Genomic DNA, 11,542 nt, shown 5'->3' with positions numbered 1-11,542 from the left:
GGCGTGCAGGCCGTGGGCTCTTGGCCGTCGCCGGCTCCCTTGGCGCGGGTGTGCCGCCCTGCCCCTGCCCTGCTGGCGGGGCCCGGCTTGCGCCGCGTCGCGGCTTCGCCTTGGACGAGGGTCCTCGTGGTGAGCCTCGCGGACCCGGGGCTCCCCATCTGCTGGTCCCCCGCTGGCTGTGCAGCCTCCTTCTTCTGGGTGATGGTGCCCCCCTGCCCTGGTCACCTCCCCAGCGGAGCAGGGCCGCGTCCCGGCCAGACGAGCTCTTCCGTGCTGGCATCGCTCTCGAGGCTGCAGCGCCAGCCTCCTTTCTGTACCTCCGCTGGGGGCCGAGGCGCCGCACCCCCTCCACCTGGAGTGTGTCGGCCGAGGGCTGCTGCCTCCACCGTGGCCGAAGCTCCAGGTTCCAGGGGCGCTCGTCTTCTCTGTGGACCTGGGGGTTCCGGGGGTCTGCTGCCAGTGCCGGCCGTGGCCCCCTTGGCGTCTGAAGCATCGCCTCCGCGGCCCTTTGCTGTTCTTGTCACCTTGCGTCTGCCTCCGTCACGGGTCCTTGCCGCCAGTGTGATGGCCTCTGTGTGTTGCTGCCTCGGTGCTGGCATCCCAGTCCCTGCAGGGTGGTGCTTGCTGAGGGCATCACCCCCTGAGTTCAGGGGTGTGGACTGGGGCCGCCTCCTGGGCTGGAGCGCCTGTCTAGGACCCTTTTGGGTTCTTGGGTAAGAGAGGGAGGTGAAGCTCGGGCCGATGCAGAAAGAGGTTTCCTGTGTTGTGGAGGTCCCTGCGCACCTCGTGCTGGTGTCCAGGCGCCGGTGCTCCCGGATCAGAGGTGCCCAGCCTACGCCAGCCCGCTGGAGTGCTGTGTGGAGCTGTGTCCGGGGTCCTTAACTGCTTGCTCTGTCCCCCCGAGATGCCCGTGGGTGCCGTTGCAGCTGCCCCCTGCTCCTGGTCCTGAGTGCTCCGCACTGAGGAGGGCTCACCCCGAGCCTTAGGCGGCACCTGCCTACCTGCCTCCTCGTACTCCAGGGCCCTGTCACCTCCTGCCCCGTGTAGTGCTACGTGTAGTGTTACGTGTGATAGCTGCTGGCCACGTGTGGCAGTGACAGGTTCAAGTGAGAAGGGAAAAGCCCGGTGTTAGCATTGCACTCGTGGCAGACAGCAACCTGTGGCCCAGTTCCCACGGGCCCGTGCCGTGCTCCGTTGGACAGAACAGCCCTGCAGGTTCTTCCTCCCCGACCAGGGCCACCTTGGTTCCTCTGCCCGCGGATCTGACTTAACGGGTCTGAGTTCTGCGCATGGGGTGGTCTCTGCCTTGTGGGGGGCCAGTCCACGGGAGCGCCCCGGGTCTCAGCGCCTGCTCTTCAGCGTAGAGCGAGGGGGTGGGGTGCAGCTTGGGCCCTGAGCACCACCGCGCTGCTTCCCCAGTTCTCTGACCGCAGCGCCGGGCCCTGTGGTGCGGCCACCGTGTGCCTCAGTCCTCTCTAGGTTGCGTGCAGCTTCGTTTTGGGAACCTGGCCTGGTAGTGTAGGTTTCTCCGAAGTGTAAACTTCCTGTACATTTGATACAGGATTCTTCTTGTGCAGCTCGTAGCTAAGGTACCTTCTCAGCCTCTTGTCCCCGCGTCCGGGAGGGACCGCTTCCTGCCTGTCCCCAGCCTCCTTGGCCCCGGGCCCTGGGAGGTAGGGGTGTGGCCTCTTTTTGGGTCAGGGTTCTGCTGTGGACTGGACTTGGAGGTGCACGCCCCTCCCTGGGTCCCCGCAGGCGCGAGCTCAGCCCCGCATGGTTCCGGGCACCGCCTGTCACCCTCCCGCCTTTCCCGGCTCCGCGCACGCACCGCAGCACCGGTGCCATCTGTCTGAAGAGTGGCCGTGACTCGTCCCACTCTGAAAATTCCTTGGAGTGTCATCTGGGGGCAGGCTTTCCCCTTCCTGGGGCAGAGGCCCGCATGAAGCGTCCGCTCTTCCCCTGGAAGTGCAGCGCGCTCCCGGTCCTGTGGGCCGGACGGGTTGGGGTGGAGGAGGCAGAACCAGCCAGGTCTCTGTCATCGTAGAGTAGGCGCTTCCTCCCCTGCCCCTACCCCACCGCCCCCACCTGCCCCTGGTCTGGCCAGCTGCAGAGGAGGAGGTAATTCCTCGCTGATCTCTCCAGCAGCCTCCAGCAGCGGCCGAGCCGGGGAGAGTATGAAGAGAGCGCATCTGTAGGCCAGGGAAGATGGCGGACAAGCGCAAACTCCAAGGTACGGGAGGCGGCCATGGCGCGTTCAGCGGCTCTCCTCCCGCCATCTCTCGGGCCGGCCGGCCAACGGGACCCTGAGAGCCTGCTTCTTCCCTGGCCAGGTGAGATTGATCGCTGCCTGAAGAAGGTGTCCGAAGGCGTGGAGCAGTTTGAAGACATTTGGCAGAAGGTACGGAGGCCGGCAGCGTAGGTGTCTGGGAGAATGCAGGAAGGGGTCTGAGGGGTTGACCTGGGGACGGGCTGCCTGTCCTGGTGCCAGGGGCTTGGGAGAAGGGGTCCCGGAGTCCCATCCTGCGGAAGAGAAAGGCTGGACTTGCACCACTGGAGCAGGGTCCAGCAGCCACTCCAGACTGACTGCTAAACTCTCTGCCTCTCAGCTCCACAACGCAGCCAATGCGAATCAGAAGGAGAAGTATGAGGCCGACCTGAAGAAGGAGATTAAGAAGCTACAAGTGAGGGGACTGGGGCTGGGCTCCTGTGTCCTGTGGGTGGAGGCCCGGGAGTGTGGACTGCTGGGTCCCAGGGCGGAGAGGAGTCGGGGGCCCAGTTCCTGGGGCCCAGGGTCTGAAGTTTTCGCTTCTGCAGCGGCTGAGGGACCAGATCAAGACATGGGTAGCCTCCAACGAGATCAAGGACAAGCGGCAGCTTATCGACAACCGCAAGCTCATCGAGACGGTAGGAGCCCAGAGCTGGGTCTGGGGCACTGGGGAGTGGCCACATAGGTCCCCGAGTCCCAAGGGGGCAGCGGACCACCTGAGCCTAGAGGAGCCAGGGCTCTGCCCCTGAAGAAGGGCAGGCACAATGGCCCCGGGGCGGGCACAGGGCAGGGCGTCCCCGAGCTTGAGGTTCAAGTGTCGCTGACCCTTAGTCAGCTCCTCTCCCACCTTCAAGAGCCCCCTGCCAACTGCACTCTCCACAGCAAATGGAACGGTTCAAGGTTGTGGAGCGAGAGACCAAGACCAAAGCTTACAGCAAGGAGGGCCTGGGCCTGGCCCAGAAGGTGGACCCTGCCCAGAAGGAGAAGGAAGAGGTTGGCCAGTGGCTCACGGTGAGTGGGGCCAGGAGGGCAGCTGAGGTGGGCCCCGGCCGGCTGTGCCCGGAAACCGGCTGATGGCGGTCCCTCACTCCCTCCCCAGAACACCATCGACACCCTGAACATGCAGGTGGACCAGTTTGAGAGCGAGGTGGAGTCCCTGTCGGTGCAGACGCGCAAGAAGAAGGGCGACAAGGATGTGAGTGGGGGAAGTCCCCCGCCTGCAGCAGGGGCCGGGCTGGCGGTGGGGGGCGGGGGGTGCCGCCTGGGCCTGGAGAGGTAGGCTGTGCCCAGCACTGAGCCGGGCAGGGCAGAGGCGGCGGCATTCCAGGGCGCCTGCCTGTCTGCCTGGGCAGCAGGGCTGTCAGAAGAGGGCAGAGTGGTTAAAAACGGGCGGTTTCGGTGGGGCCGCAGGTTGTGAGGTGGGGTGACAGCCAGGGCAGGGGCAGCACTGCGCCTAGAGCGCACCAGGATCCCAGGCGAGGGCGAGTGGGGCGCCGAGTGGGCTGGCCGGAGGGAGCACAGCGGTCTGGAGCCGGCTGGAGGCCGGGCTGTGCCCCCACACCTCTAGGGCTGCGGGGTGTGAGTTCACAGCAACGCACTCTGCTTGGGGGGGTTCCTGGGGAGCAAGGCTAGGATTGGGGCACGTCAGGACGTGAAACTTGTGCTGAAGGAGGTCTCGGCCCTGAGAGCTTTGGAACCAGGGCGCGGAGGGAGGAGAGTTGCGAGCAGGCAAAGCTGTCAGATGGTGAAGGGAGCTGGGCTTTGGGGCGGGCAGCGGCCGGGCGTGTGAGCCTGGGCTCCGTGGGGAACGGGTCGGTGAGGGCCAGCGGTGACAGTGGTTATTGTGGGTCATGGCTTAGAAACAGCCTGCTCCCCTAGTGGGGGCTGCTGTCCTTACTGTCATAGCGGCAGGTGGCGGACAGGGTCTGCACCCCAGGAGGAGGGCAGGGCAGGTAGGGGGCCTGCGTCCGGTAAGGTGCAGGCTGAGTGGGTCTGTGTAAAGAGCTCCGGCTCTTCCACAGGTTTCAGGGGTCTGTGGAGCTACAGGACTTGGGGAGGGCGTGACAGCACCCCTGAGATGGCAGGAGCATCGGCTTGGTCCCCTTGGGGGTGGACTCCACACTGCCCGTGCTGGGGGCCTGGACTGGGGACTGAGGACGGGTTCTGTGGGGTAGGAGGGGCCGGGCAGGCGCTCCGCAGCCCCTGAGCCTGGCCCTGGGCTCGCCAGCAGAAGCAGGACCGGATCGAGGGCCTGAAGCGGCACATCGAGAAGCACCGCTACCACGTGCGCATGCTGGAGACCATCCTGCGCATGCTGGACAACGACTCCATCCTCGTGGACGCCATCCGCAAGATCAAGGATGACGTCGAGTACTATGTCGACTCGTCCCAGGACCCCGACTTCGAGGAGAACGAGTTTCTCTACGATGACCTGGACCTCGAGGACATTCGTGAGGCCCGGGCTGCGCTTCGCTCCGCAGGGGTGGCCAGGAGGGGCCGTGGCACCCGCTAAGCACGCCCCTCCCTGACCCCACAGCGCAGGCGCTGGTCGCCACCTCCCCGCCGAGCCACAGCCACATGGAGGACGAGATCTTCAATCAGTCCAGCAGCACGCCCACCTCCACCACGTCCAGCTCGCCCATCCCACCCAGCCCGGCCAACTGCACCACGGTGAGGACGCCTTGGAGCACAGCAGCCGCAGCAGGGTCTGGCTCAGAGCGGCCGAGTCCTCCTGAGCTGCTTGGGGACCTGCGGAGGAGCCAGTGGGGACCTGGTGCCACACCTGGGCCCAGGGTGTAGGGTGGCCGCAGCCGGTGCAGGGGACTCCTACAGAGCTGGAGCACGGCTTCTAGAGAGAAGGCTCCTGGGCCTTACAGCGCCGGGGGTGCTGGGACTGCAGGAGGGTTCCCGGGGAAGTGAAGCCGGCTGTTTGGACAGCGGGGGGCGCAAGTCCGGGAAGGTCTGGGGATGGGTGTCAGGTTGGTGTCCGTGTGGGTCTGGAGGCCACAGGGTTTCTGACTGCACCCCCGCTGCTGCAGGAGAACTCTGAAGACGACAAGAAGCGGGGGCGCTCCACAGACAGCGAGGTCAGCCAGGTGGGTCTGCGGGCCTTGCGGCCGTTGCTGTGTGTTCGGTGCTTCTGCTGCCCTTGGCGCTGCCTCCCGGCACAGCAGGGCGAACGTGCACCAGAAAGAGCCACGGTGCTGCGGCGGGCACGGGGCAGGGTGGCCCGCGGGGATTGGCCCTGGAGAAGTGAGCTCCCGTGGGCTGGTCGGAGTCGGGTCCTCGGGCGCAGCCGCTGAGGGGGCCAACTCTCGGCTGGTGCGCTGTGATTTATGGTGGCCCTCTGAGTAACGTTGGGAAGCACCGCCCCACTCTGGCTGTGTCCCCTCTGCCGTGGGCATGGGGCTGCTCCGGCGGGTCACTCACTGAGGCTGCGTAGGAGCCGACAGTCGGCATGTGGGGCGCATGCAGGTGGGCTGGGGAGCTACCGAGAGCAGTAGTGTGTCCAAGAAGAGGCTGGGGGGACGTGGGAAGCCTGCGCCGGGTGGTCCGGGGGCTGGCCAGCCCACCCAGGCATGACTTCTGTTCCCTCCTCCCTGCAGTCTCCAGCCAAAAACGGCTCCAAGCCTGTCCACAGCAGCCAGCACCCCCAGTCCCCAGCTGTGCCGCCCACTTACCCCTCGGGGCCCCTGCCCGCCACCTCCACCTTGAGCGCCACCCCTGGCAACAATGGGGCCTCTGCCCCCACAGCACCGCCAAGTGCCCTGGGCCCCAAGGCCAGCCCAGCTCCCAGTCATACTTCGGGCACCCCTGCCCCCTATGCACAGGCCGTGGCCCCGCCTGCTGCCAGCGGGCCTGGTAGTGCCCAGCCCCGGCCCCCCAGCGCCCAGCCCAGCGGCGGGAGTGGCGGAAGTGCTGGAGGCAGCGGCGGTGGGGCTAGCAAGCAGAACGGCGCCTCCAGTAAGTGGGGCCGGCAGTGGGGGGCCGGGCCTCGGGCAGCCGGCAGCCCCTGACGCTCAGCCTTCGCTCTCCAGGCTACAGCTCCGTTGTGGCAGACAGCCCTGCAGAGGTGGCCCTGAGCGGCAGCGGGGGCAGCAGCACCAGCAGCCAGGCCCTGGGCCCCGCCTCAGGCGCACACAACCCGCCTCCCAGCTCCGCGTGAGTCCTGGTGGGGCCCAGGGGCTCCAGCTTCTGCCCCCGCTGTTGTCCGTCCCCATTCTCTCCCCCTAGGACAGGTGTGCACTGGCCTCTAGCCTTGGCTGTGGCACGTTTCCCTGGGTGGCCCACACTAGCCTTGAACTCCTGGTCCTCCTCCTTCGGGGTATTGAGGGCTGGGCCTACAGGCGTGTGCCACCGTCCTGGCCTGTCTCGCCCTTTAGGTGTCCTAAAGCAGTGACGGTGAGCCTCTCAGAGCTTCCAGCCCCAAGGAGCAGTCCCTGCTCTGCTCCAGACCGCCCATTTCCTAGCTAACCCTTCCCTCATGCTCCATGCCAGCCCGCTGTGGCGTGCATGCCACAGGTTCGCCACTGTCCTCAACACGTCCTCCGATGGGGACTCTTGGCCGCCACCCCCCCCCGTCTCTGGTCCCTGATGCCCATCGGGGGGACCATGTTCTGCTTCCGATGGGGAGCTCCCTAGCTACCTCAGCCCTGGGGCAGAAGCTCTGCCAGCTGTTCATTGAGTGGCTGACAGTAAACTGATGCCGGGTGTGGCTCACTCCCAGCCCTTATGCCCAGGGCTGCTTGTTTTGTGATGGGAACAGTGGCTCCCATTCCTCAGTGACCACTGTATTTTGTTCTTTTAGTTTTGTTGTGGTTTGAGACGGCCTTACTGTGTAGTTGAGGCTGATCTTAAACTCAGTATGTAGCCCAGGGTGGCTTCAAACTCACAGCAATCCCCCTGCCTCAGCCTCCTTTGTGCTGGGATGGCAGGTGTGTGCCACCGCATGTGCTCCCTCGTCCATGACTGAAACCCCCTTGTCCTGTGCTAGTCGGTCTGTGGCCTGCTGGGGCACCTGGGGGCTGTGTTGTCACCCCCACATCCAGCAGGATGGCTTCTCCTGCGTCCTGCTGTCCGCTGCCGTTTTGCTTGGAGCTGTTTCTGCGGCCTCTGCCGTTTGCCTTCAAGACCTCTGAGCCTTCCCTGTCTCCTCCCCAGGAAGGACTCCAGTGCAGCTGCCCCGACGGGGGCTGGGGGTGTGGCCCCCGGCTCAGGGAACAATTCTGGGGGCCCCAGCCTCCTGGTGCCGCTGCCTGTGAACCCCCCCAGCTCTCCGACGCCCAGCTTCAGCGAGGGCAAGGCGGCTGGGGCCCTGCTCAATGGGCCCCCGCAGTTCAGCAGCGCCCCGGAGATCAAGGTGAGCGCCGCCCTTCCCGGCTCTGCCCCGGCTCCCCTGCAGCATGCTGGAGCCACTGCCCTTCCCTGTCAGTGGTTCTTCCAGGTGGAGCCCTGCCTCCCCCAGGCCGGTCGCTGTCCTCCAGTCCCTGCTCTGCTCCAGACTGCCCATGTCCCAGCTAACCCTGCCCACACTGTTCAGCCAGGGAAGCAGCACTGGAGCTGCTCGGGGCCCTGCTCTGTGTGGCTGAACGTGGCCTGCTTCCTGCCTGGGGGTGGTCTGGGGGCCTAGGGTGACCGCCAGGCCAGACACTTCTGCAGTGGCTCAGGGGCTCCTAGAGGGCCGGGTGCCAGGGTGGTTCTCCAGCAGGGGTGGGGTGTCCCCGCCGTGTGCGGGTCTGGGCTGTCCAGCGTGGAGTTCTGGCGTGATTGTGCCTGCCGTTGAGGTTCTTCGCTAGAGCTGTCCTCAGGAAGCTCCTGGGCCAGTCTGGCTAGAGGGGAGTCGGATGCAGAGGCCCTGTGGGCGCAGTGCACACTGGGGAGGCAGTGTTTTGACCCTGACGGGAGCCCACCGCTTCCCCAGGGATGGGGGTTGTGGAGGGCATGGCGGAGCCCCGAGTGCAGGGACAGAGGCACATCTCTGCCTGCGGGCGGCGGGGCCTGGCGGGGGTGGAGTGGCTTCATCCTGGGCTGTGGATGCAGGACTCGGCCTCGGTCCCAGGAGGGCCACGCAGGGGTCGAGGGCGGGTCTTGGCCGCAGGAGTGGACACCACTCTGATTTGTGTGACTAAGCAAGCAGCGTGGGGCTGCAGGCTCGGAGTGGCAGAGATGGCGTCCCAGCTTGCAGAGAGGCCTCAGGTGCCGGGGTGCCTCAGCAGGGTCCATCCAGGGAGCGGGTGCCATGCCCTGTGCTTCGGGTTTCCTCTCCTCGGTGCCTCGGCGCATTGTGGACATGTGTTGGGGACCCGCAGTGGGCAGTCCACACTGGGGTTTGTTATCATTGCTCCCCCACAACTATGTATGCAGCTTCTCTGTGCTGTGAGCAGAGCCTGCCAGCCGGTGCTTCTGCCCTGCCCTCAGCCACGCCCCTTCCTCCCCAGGCCCCCGAGCCCCTGAGCTCCCTGAAGTCCATGGCCGAGCGCGCGGCCATCAGTTCGGGCATCGAGGACCCCGTGCCAACGCTGCACCTGACGGAGCGAGGTGAGGTCCGCGGGGCGGAGGGCCGGGCCAGGGAGCAGCGTGGGCTCCCGCCTCACACGGCCTCGCACGGCCTCACACGGCCTCGCTGGCTGCCCGCCTCGCAGACATCATCCTGAGCAGCACCTCGGCTCCCCCCGCCTCGGCCCAGCCGCCCCTGCAGCTGTCTGAGGTGAACATCCCGCTGTCTCTGGGTGTGTGCCCGCTGGGACCGGTGCCCCTCACCAAGGAGCAGCTCTACCAGCAGGCCATGGAGGAGGCCGCCTGGCACCACATGCCGCACCCCTCCGACTCCGAGCGCATCCGGTGAGGGCTGTGGAGAGAGGGAGGCTGGGGCGCGCGGTGCACACCTGCAGTCCCAGCTGCTCGGAGGTGGACGGGATCGAGGCAGACCTGTCGAGCCCCTCAGCGAGACCCTGTCTGGGAGTACAGCGAGGCCTGGGGTGTAGCTGAGCCCCGAGTTGAATGCCTGAGTGCCCAGGGGCGGCCTCGCTGAGGGCCTGGCGAGGGCCCGCTCAGTGCTCCGCGGCCGGAGGGGCCGCAGACGGCTGGAGCTGACCCCTGCCGTCCCACAGGCAGTACCTGCCCCGGAACCCCTGCCCGACGCCCCCCTACCACCACCAGATGCCGCCCCCGCACTCGGACACTGTGGAGTTCTACCAGCGCCTGTCCACCGAGACGCTCTTCTTCATCTTCTACTATCTGGAGGTACAGCGGGGCCCCGCTCCGCCGCCACTGCCGCCGTCCCCCTCGGGCTGGAGGGGCGAGGTGGGTGCCCCGCTGCGGCCGTCGGGACCGCACCCCTTCTCCACCCAGACCCCGCCCCCGTCCTGGTCCCCAGACCCCCCACGTTAGAGCTGCCCAGGCTGAGGGAGAGGCTGGCCCGTGGTGGCCCCGACTTGGCTTGGTGTCACCGCTTCCCTCGGCAGGGCCGACCCCTGGAGGGAGCCCTGACCTCCCCGAGCCCAGTGATGGGTGCCCCAGCCTGAGGGAGCACCCAGCCGCCCGCTCCCAGCTCCGGCTCCGGCTCTCAGTGCGGGAGTCGCTCTGCCCGCACAGCTCTTCCGCAGCAGTGCCCACCTCCTGTGTCATTTTCCTTCTGCCCGATGCGGGTGTGTGCAGTGCCCTGTGCTGGCCCATGCAGGCTGCCCGCAGCCCCCTTGAACCCCGCCCTGCCCCTGGCCCCCTCCGGCGTGGGGTCCCCTGACCCCCTCTGCTCTTGGTCCGCAGGGCACTAAGGCACAGTACTTGGCGGCCAAGGCCCTGAAGAAGCAGTCGTGGCGGTTCCACACCAAGTACATGATGTGGTTCCAGAGGCACGAGGAGCCCAAGACCATCACCGACGAGTTCGAGCAGGTGAGGCGGCCACTGGCTGCTGTGCCCGCGCCCGGGCAGCCCCCGCTGCCTCCCCGCCCTGCAGCAGCTCCGTCCCGCCGGGGACCAGGCTGGCCTCCACCTTGTCCACCCGTCCAGCTCCAGGCCTCTCGCGCTGAGCCACATGTCCCTGCCCAGCGCAGCCCCCCGGCAGCCAGTGTGCCCGCCGTCACTGGGCACCTCCCTTTCCCGGGTCCTACAGGCAGGGGCTGCTCCGCCAGGAGGCAGGGCGTGCTTTCTTCTTCCATCAGCCCCCGCCCCTCCCCTGCCCTCTGGTCTCACCCCCACGCGCGGGGTTGCGCCCGGCTCTGGCCAGGGCCCAGGGGCAGTTGCTGTGCAGGTCGGGGGTTACCCCGCGTGAGTGCTGACGCTGCCTGCTCCGGTGGCGTCGCAGGCTGAACGGCTTTCCTCCTGCCACTTCCGTGGGCCTGTCCCACAGTAGCTTGCCCACGGGTGTCCCCGTTGCTGCCCCCTCACGCCCACGTGCTCGTCAGGGCCTCAGGCCGCTTCCTGGGAAGCGCTGCACACTGGCTGTGAGCCCAGGCCTCCCCAGGTCCTCGGCCGCGTGCAGCACGCTCGCCATGCAGACCCCGGGCAGCGCAGGCACCATGGCCTGCGCACTGCAGCGCGCCCTGTGCTCCCTGGAGGGTGACGGGGGAGGCCCCAGCTGGCACACTCGGGGCTCCTCCCCACCTCCCCCGTGCTGCCCTCCGAGGTGGGGCACACCACGGCTGCCCAGGAGGCTGGCACCTTGGCAGCCCTGAGCATGCCCCGCTGTCGTGGGCCTGGCGTCCAGCCCCTCTGCACCCCTCGCTGACCGCCTTCTCCCTGGCCAGGGCACCTACATCTACTTCGACTACGAGAAGTGGGGCCAGCGCAAGAAGGAAGGCTTCACCTTCGAGTACCGCTACCTGGAGGACCGGGACCTCCAGTGACACCGGGCCCCACCCGACCCTCCCCGCATGCTGACGCCCCGCCCAGGTGAGGGCCCTGCCCCACGACGGGGAGGCCCAGGCCACGGGCACCCCCTCCCCAGGAAGCTGGGAGGGGGCCGGGAGGTCCTCTCAGCCCCACCCTGGGGCCCAGGGGCGAGGCCTGCCCCCTCCTCCCCTCCCCAGTGAGGGACATTTTTTGGTAAACCTATTTTCATTTTGGAAAATATTTATGAATAAATAGTTTTATATGACGGCTGGCAGCACAGCCTCTCCTGTGCCCCTCGGAGTCAGTGCGCAGCGGCGCCGTCCTGCCGGCGGGGGCGCCGGGCCAGCTGGGGGTTGAACTGGGAGTTGTACCGGCGGCGCCGCTCGTCCGTCTCTTCCTCCTCCGCCTCGCCTTCGCGGGCCGCGCAGCCTTGCACGCGGGCCAGCA

General features: G+C 67.2%; 2 protein-coding genes across 2 annotated transcripts in view; one reads left to right on the top strand and one right to left on the bottom strand.

Annotated features, from left to right (window-relative positions):
* The window catches only part of Cnot3 (CCR4-NOT transcription complex, subunit 3), a 12,480-nt gene extending 1,120 nt beyond the window's left edge, over nucleotides 1-11,360 (top strand). Inside the window, exons 2-18 of the mRNA XM_013510090.1 lie at nucleotides 2,143-2,230; nucleotides 2,331-2,398; nucleotides 2,607-2,681; nucleotides 2,815-2,904; nucleotides 3,149-3,277; nucleotides 3,366-3,461; nucleotides 4,497-4,716; nucleotides 4,803-4,936; nucleotides 5,305-5,361; nucleotides 5,872-6,229; nucleotides 6,304-6,427; nucleotides 7,427-7,625; nucleotides 8,704-8,803; nucleotides 8,908-9,106; nucleotides 9,376-9,508; nucleotides 10,031-10,156; nucleotides 11,011-11,360. Of these exons, the coding sequence (XP_013365544.1) occupies nucleotides 2,206-2,230; nucleotides 2,331-2,398; nucleotides 2,607-2,681; nucleotides 2,815-2,904; nucleotides 3,149-3,277; nucleotides 3,366-3,461; nucleotides 4,497-4,716; nucleotides 4,803-4,936; nucleotides 5,305-5,361; nucleotides 5,872-6,229; nucleotides 6,304-6,427; nucleotides 7,427-7,625; nucleotides 8,704-8,803; nucleotides 8,908-9,106; nucleotides 9,376-9,508; nucleotides 10,031-10,156; nucleotides 11,011-11,109 (2,232 nt within the window). The 5' untranslated portion in view covers nucleotides 2,143-2,205 and the 3' untranslated portion in view covers nucleotides 11,110-11,360. The remainder of the gene's footprint in view (nucleotides 1-2,142; nucleotides 2,231-2,330; nucleotides 2,399-2,606; nucleotides 2,682-2,814; nucleotides 2,905-3,148; nucleotides 3,278-3,365; nucleotides 3,462-4,496; nucleotides 4,717-4,802; nucleotides 4,937-5,304; nucleotides 5,362-5,871; nucleotides 6,230-6,303; nucleotides 6,428-7,426; nucleotides 7,626-8,703; nucleotides 8,804-8,907; nucleotides 9,107-9,375; nucleotides 9,509-10,030; nucleotides 10,157-11,010) is intronic.
* The window catches only part of Leng1 (leukocyte receptor cluster (LRC) member 1), a gene marked incomplete in the record, with an annotated part of 3,056 nt that continues 2,831 nt past the window's right edge, over nucleotides 11,318-11,542 (bottom strand). The window contains 1 exon segment of the mRNA XM_013510091.1: nucleotides 11,318-11,542. Coding sequence (XP_013365545.1) covers nucleotides 11,397-11,542 — 146 coding nt within the window.

This window comes from Chinchilla lanigera, unplaced genomic scaffold, assembly GCF_000276665.1.
Source record: "Chinchilla lanigera isolate Chin_1 unplaced genomic scaffold, ChiLan1.0 scaffold00203, whole genome shotgun sequence".
Classification (NCBI taxonomy): Eukaryota; Metazoa; Chordata; class Mammalia; order Rodentia; family Chinchillidae; genus Chinchilla; species Chinchilla lanigera.
The sequence above is the reverse complement of the archived record's forward strand: the minus strand, read 5'-3'. Positions and strand labels throughout refer to the sequence as shown.